The 7,156-nt window shown below is 42.4% G+C and overlaps 1 protein-coding gene across 1 annotated transcript in view; it reads left to right on the plus strand.

The window, feature by feature from the left end:
• Nucleotides 1-371: 371 nt before the first annotated feature.
• The window catches only part of LOC143909131 (uncharacterized), an 8,289-nt gene continuing 1,504 nt past the window's right edge, over nucleotides 372-7,156 (plus strand). Inside the window, exons 1-2 of the mRNA XM_077427032.1 lie at nucleotides 372-1,073; nucleotides 1,336-1,513. Coding sequence (XP_077283158.1) covers nucleotides 372-1,073; nucleotides 1,336-1,513 — 880 coding nt within the window. The remainder of the gene's footprint in view (nucleotides 1,074-1,335; nucleotides 1,514-7,156) is intronic.

Raw genomic sequence — 7,156 nt, forward strand, 5'->3', positions numbered from 1 at the left:
GCTTATGGAGGCACTCAGATGGCGATGGTCAAACTCCCGAGAGACGATGCCACTGAATTGATTAAGGCCGGAAGAATTCGAATCGGATGGGTCAATTGTCGTTTGAGGCCCCGAGTCCATATAATAAGATGCTTCAGGTGTCGGGGATTCGGACACATTGCGGTAGAATGCGCCAGCAAACAAGACAGAAGCAAAGAATGCAACAAGTGCGGCCAGGAAGGCCATAAAGGTGTGATTAGTAAGAACGACCCACACTGCAGCATTTGTGAAGGAGAAAAAATAAGCAGCGGTCATCAGACCGGTAGTCGAAGCTGTGCAGCCCTCCGGACTGCTCTGAAAGGACGCATACAACAATGATCCGCATACTCCAGATGAATCTGAATGGATGCCAGGCGGCGCAGGATGTGATGATGCAGACAGCAGAGGAGCGGCGAGCGGACCTCGTGATTGTGTCTGAACAGTACCGCAACATACCTCATCGATGGTATTCGGATGCAAGCTCAAGATCTGCAATCTACACACCAACTGCCCACCTGCGAATCACGAATGCTGTTTCAATTGGCGTCCAAGGCTGGACGTGGGTGGAGATGAGGGGAGTGAGGTTCTATAGCTGCTATTTTTCTCCTAGTGCAACAATAGAGGAGTTCAAGAGAGATCTCGTCTGCCTTCAAGATGACGTGAGAACATCGACCTTACCTGTTGTCGTTGCCGGAGATTTTAACTCAAAAGCTCCAGAGTGGGGCTCTCAAACAACGGATCGCAGAGGTATTTTACTCTCTGAAATGGCATCGCATTTACATCTGCATGCGGCCAACGTAGGAAATGCTTACACGTTCGTTCGGGGCAGCACCGGATCGGTCATCGATGTCACATTTGCAGGTGAAACAATAATTGGCAGGATCCGAAAATGGCAAGTGCTTGACAGCTACTCTCACAGCGACCATCGCTACATTGGCTTCGAGTTGGAAGATCGCCTCGCCGGGCCACAAATGTTACCTTCTAGTTCTGGCTGGGGAGCTCGTAAGCTGGACATCGTAGCTTTGGACGAAGCCGTTGCAGAACTAAGATCAAAAGTGACTGACGTCGCAAGCAGCGGGGTTGGAGCCGAAGACATTGCCAACTCATTAAATGACCTATTAAGTGAGAGCTGCGACGCATCGATGCCGAGACACGGAGGTAAAAAGAGGCGCCCGGTCTTCTGGTGGACCGAAAACATCGCCATACTTCGCCGCGAGTGCTTAACCTGCAGACGCCGAGCACAACGACGGTCAAGCAATGAACAGCACAGAGTGAAATATCAAGAAGCCAGTATAGCTTTACGAAAAGCTATAAAAGAAAGTAAAGAGAGATGCTGGAAAGAGCTCTGCAAATCGATTGATGTGGATCCGTGGGGGAGCCCATATAAGAGGCCCACCAGGACCCTCATCATACAGGCCACTCTGCCTACTTGACGGGGTAGGAAAGTTACTAGAGAGACTTCTCCTACAGCGACTACAACAACAGCTAGAAAACAGTGACACAGGACTGTCATCGCAGCAATTTGGATTTCGACCCGGTCGCACAACTATTGACGCGATCAGTGAAGTCGTAAACACCGTAAGACTTGCATGGCGTGGGAGCGTCAAGGCGAGCAAACATGTTGTGATGATCGCGCTCGACATAAAAAATGCATTCAACACTGCCAACTGGGGAAGGACTCACGATGCATTAGTCACTATCAATGCTCCGGAAAAACTTATCGAGATGATCGAGAGCTATTTTTCGGACAGCATCCTTCTGTATGAATGCATGGGCAAAAAATACGAACGATCAGTCACTGCGGGCGTACCACAGGGATCGGTCCTGGGCCCGGCGCTTTGGAATGTAATGTACGACGGCTTGTTGAAGATCCCAATGCCAGATGAAACGAGCCTGGTCGCCTTTGCTGACGATGTCGCGTTGCTTGTCACCGCAAAGAACACAACATCTTTACGCCTAAGAAGCGAAGAAGCCATAAGAAGGGTTAAAAAATGGCTCGTGGATGCGGGCTTGGAGCTCGCCGTCCAGAAAACCGAAGCTGTATTCTTCACAAGACGTAGAAAACTGCTGCCTCCTCAAATAACAGTCAACGGTTTTGAGGTGACGTTCAGCAGATCACTGCGGTATTTGGGAGTGCAGTTAGATGACAAACTACGCTTTGCAAAACATGCAGAAAAAGCGGGAGCTAGGGCGGCCCAAATAGCAGAAGACCTCGCCAGACTGATGCCCAACATCGGTGGACCGAAACAGAGGAGAAGAAAATTATACTGTGAAGTAGTACACTCAGTCCTCCTGTACGGTGCTCCGATTTGAGCGGAAAAAACAAAGGTTGAGAGGACGAGGCTCAGCCTCGCTAGAGTACAAAAAAGAGCTGCATTAAGAGTCGCAGCGGCATACCGAACAGTATCAGAAGATGCCATCCTGGTGTTGTGCGCCATTCCACCGATCGACTTACTCGCTCTAGAACGACAAGCGATCTACAGAGGTGAAAAGAAGAGTGCAGCCAGAGAGACAACAATGATCAAATGGCAAGACAGATGGGACAACTCTGAAAAAGGTCGACGGACACACCATCTCATTGGAGACCTAAAAGCGTGGTGCCAAAGAAAGCAGGGCGAACTGAATCACCACACGACCCAAATACTCACAAGTCACGGGTGCTTCGGGACCTACCTACACAAAATAGGAAAGGAAACAACTCCGAAGTGCCACCTGACGACAGGACGACAGAAGAACATTCAGAACTGTAATCGGTGAGAACACCTGACGCCGAGAAACATGATCTTCGACATACTGGATAGCGCAACTGCCTGGTCAGCGTGGGAAGCATTTGCTTCCACGATAATGAAAAATAAAGAAGAAGCAGAAAGAACCCGAGAACTCGAAGAAAGAGCCATAAATGGCTAAGACAAAACTGCTTTCCCGAAGCAAAACATGAAAATGTGTCCGGGGAGCAGAGGTGTCAAGGGGGTGGGGTTAAGTCAGTAAAAATCCGACACTATCCTCCAGTTCGGGCTGGAGGATGTCTTTGGAAGATTCCCCACCTCCGACGATAAAAAAAAAAAAGGTAAGCACGTTTTGTGTATATTTTTGAAATGTCGAATTCTTTGATTTCGGTGATGGTAAGGTTTGGTTGGGTTAGGTTTTGTGAAGTCAGCACGTTTTTTGTATATTTTTGCATTGTCGAATTCTTTGATTTCGGTGATGGTTAGTTTAGGTTGGGTTAGGTTTGGTGATGTTAGCACGTTTTGTGGATATTTTTGCGATGTCGAATTCTTTGATTTCAGTGATGGTTAGGTAAGGTTGGGTTAGGTTTTGTGAAGTCAGCACGTTTTTTGTATATTTTTGCATTGTTGAATTCTTTAATTTCGGTGATGGTGAGTTTAGGTTGGGTTAGGTTTGGTGATGTTAGCACGTTTTGTGGATATTTTTGCGATGTCGAATTCTTTGATTTCAGTGATGGTTAGGTTAGGTTGGGTTAGGTTTGGTGATGTAAGCACGTTTTGTGTATATTTTTGAAATGTCGAATTCTTTGATTTCGGTGATGGTAAGGTTTGGTTGGGTTAGGTTTTGTGAAGTCAGCACGTTTTTTGTATATTTTTGCATTGTCGAATTCTTTGATTTCGGTGATGGTTAGTTTAGGTTGGGTTAGGTTTGGTGATGTTAGCACGTTATGTGGATATTTTTGCGATGTCGAATTCTTTGATTTCAGTGATGGTTAGGTAAGGTTGGGTTAGGTTTTGTGAAGTCAGCACGTTTTTTGTATATTTTTGCATTGTGGAATTCTTTAATTTCGGTGATGGTGAGTTTAGGTTGGGTTAGGTTTGGTGATGTTAGCACGTTTTGTGGATATTTTTGCGATGTCGAATTCTTTGATTTCGGTGATGGTTAGGTTAGGTTGGGTTAGGTTTTGTGAAGTCAGCACGTTTTTTGTATATTTTTGCATTGTTGAATTCTTTAATTTCGGTGATGGTGAGTTTAGGTTGGGTTTAGGTTTGGTGATGTTAGCACGTTTTGTGGATATTTTTGCGATGTCGAATTCTTTGATTTCAGTGATGGTTAGGTTAGGTTGGGTTAGGTTTGGTGATGTAAGCACGTTTTGTGTATATTTTTGAAATGTCGAATTCTTTGATTTCGGTGATGGTAAGGTTTGGTTGGGTTAGGTTTTGTGATGTAAGCACGTTTTGTGTATATTTTTGAAATGTCGAATTCTTTGATTTCCGTGATGGTAAGGTTTGGTTGGGTTAGGTTTTGTGAAGTCAGCACGTCTTTTGTATATTTTTGCATTGTTGAATTCTTTAATTTCGGTGATGGTGAGTTTAGGTTGGGTTAGGTTTGGTGATGTTAGCACGTTTTGTGGATATTTTTGCGATGTCGAATTCTTTGATTTCGGTGATGGTTAGGTTAGGTTGGGTTAGGTTTTGTGAAGTCAGCACGTTTTTTGTATATTTTTGCATTGTTGAATTCTTTAATTTCGGTGATGGTGAGTTTAGGTTGGGTTTAGGTTTGGTGATGTTAGCACGTTTTGTGGATATTTTTGCGATGTCGAATTCTTTGATTTCAGTGATGGTTAGGTTAGGTTGGGTAAGGTTTGGTGATGTAAGCACGTTTTGTGTATATTTTTGAAATGTCGAATTCTTTGATTTCGGTGATGGTAAGGTTTGGTTGGGTTAGGTTTTGTGATGTAAGCACGTTTTGTGTATATTTTTGAAATGTCGAATTCTTTGATTTCCGTGATGGTAAGGTTTGGTTGGGTTAGGTTTTGTGAAGTCAGCACGTCTTTTGTATATTTTTGCATTGTTGAATTCTTTAATTTCGGTGATGGTGAGTTTAGGTTGGGTTAGGTTTGGTGATGTTAGCACGTTTTGTGGATATTTTTGCGATGTCGAATTCTTTGATTTCGGTGATGGTTAGGTTAGGTTGGGTTAGGTTTTGTGAAGTCAGCACGTTTTTTGTATATTTTTGCATTGTTGAATTCTTTAATTTCGGTGATGGTGAGTTTAGGTTGGGTTTAGGTTTGGTGATGTTAGCACGTTTTGTGGATATTTTTGCGATGTCGAATTCTTTGATTTCAGTGATGGTTAGGTTAGGTTGGGTTAGGTTTGGTGATGTAAGCACGTTTTGTGTATATTTTTGAAATGTCGAATTCTTTGATTTCGGTGATGGTAAGGTTTGGTTGGGTTAGGTTTTGTGATGTAAGCACGTTTTGTGTATATTTTTGAAATGTCGAATTCTTTGATTTCCGTGATGGTAAGGTTTGGTTGGGTTAGGTTTTGTGAAGTCAGCACGTCTTTTGTATATTTTTGCATTGTTGAATTCTTTAATTTCGGTGATGGTGAGTTTAGGTTGGGTTAGGTTTGGTGATGTTAGCACGTTTTGTGGATATTTTTGCAATGTCGATTTCTTTGATTTCGGTAATGGTTAGGTTAGGTTGGGTTAGGTTTTGTGAAGTCAGCACGTCGTTTGTATATTTTTGCATTGTTGAATTCTTTAATTTCGGTGATGGTGATTTTTGGTTGGGTTAGGTTTGGTGATGTTAGCACGTTTTGTGGATATTTTTGCGATGTCAAATTCTTTGATTTCAGTGATGGTTAGGTTAGGTTGGGTTAGGTTTGTTGATGTAAGCACGTTTTGTGGATATTTTTGCAATGTCGATTTCTTTGATTTCGGTGATGGTTAGGTTAGGTTGGGTTAGGTTTGGTGAGGTAAGCACGTTTAGTGGATATTTTTGCAATGTCGAATTCTTTGATTTCGGTGACGGTAAGGTTAGGTTGGGTTAGGTTTTGTGAAGTCAGCACGTTTTTTGTATATTTTTGCATTGTTGAATTCTTTAATTTCGGAGATGCTGAGTTTAGGTTGGGTTAGGTTTGGTGATGTTAGCACGTTTTGTGGATATTTTTGCAATGTCGAATTCTTTGATTTTGGTGATGGGAAGGTTAGGTTGGGTTAGGTTTGGTGAGGTAAGCACGTTTTGTGTATATTTTTGCAATGTCGAATTCTTTGATTTCGGTGATGGTTAGGTTAAGATGGGTTAAGTTTGGTGAGGCTAGCACGTTTCGTCTATATTTTTGCAATGTCGAATTCTTTGATTTTGGTGGTGGTTCGGTTAGGTTGGGTTAGGTTTGGTGAGGTAATCACGTTTTGTGTATATTTTTCCAATGTCGAATTCTTTGATTTCGGTGATGGTAAGGTTACGTTGGGTAAGGTTTGGTGAGGTTCACACGTTTTGTGAATATTTTTGCAATGTCGAATTCTTTGTTTTCGGTGATGGTTAGGTTAGGTTGGGTTAGGTTGAGTGAGGTAAGCACGTTTTGTGTATATTTTTGCAATGTCGAATTCTTTGATTTTGGTAAGGTAAGGTAAGGTTGGGTTAGGTTTGGTGAGGTTAGCACGTTTCGCATATATTTATGCAATGTCGAATTCTTTGATTTCGGTGGTGGTTCGGTTAGGTTGGGTTAGGTTTGGTGAGGTAAGAACGTTTTGTGGATATTTTTTAAATGTCGAATTCTTTGATTTCAGTGATGTTTAGGTTAGGTTTGGTTAGGTTTGGTGAGGTTCGCACGTTTTGTGGATATTTTTGCATTGTCGATTTCTTTGATTTCGGTGATGGTTAGGTTAGGTTGGGTTAGGTTTGGTGAAGTAAGCTCGTTTTGTGTATATTTTTTCAATGTCGAATTTTTTGATTTCGGTATTTGTTAAGGTAGGGTTGGGTTAGGTTTGGTGAGGAAAGCACGTTTTGTGTATATTTTTGCAATGTCGAATTCTTTGATTTCGGTGATGGTTAGGTTAGGTTTGGTTAGGTTTGGTGAGGTTCGCACGTTTTGTGGATATTTTTGCAATGTCGAATTCTTTGATTTCGGTGGTGGTTCGGTTAGGTTGGGTTAGGTTTGGTGAGGTAAGAACGTTTTGTGGATATTTTTGAAATGTCGAATTCTTTGATTTCAGTGATGGTTAGGTTAGGTTTGGTTAGGTTTGGTGAGGTTCGCACGTTTTGTGGATATTTTTGCATTGTCGATTTCTTTGATTTCGGTGATGGTTAGGTTAGGTTGGGTTAGGTTTGGTGAAGTAAGCTCGTTTTGTGTATATTTTTTCAATGTCGAATTTTTTGATTTCGGTATTTGTTAAGGTAAGGTTGGGT

Source organism: Arctopsyche grandis, chromosome 3 (genome assembly GCF_051622035.1).
Source record: "Arctopsyche grandis isolate Sample6627 chromosome 3, ASM5162203v2, whole genome shotgun sequence".
Lineage (NCBI taxonomy): Eukaryota > Metazoa > Arthropoda > Insecta > Trichoptera > Hydropsychidae > Arctopsyche > Arctopsyche grandis.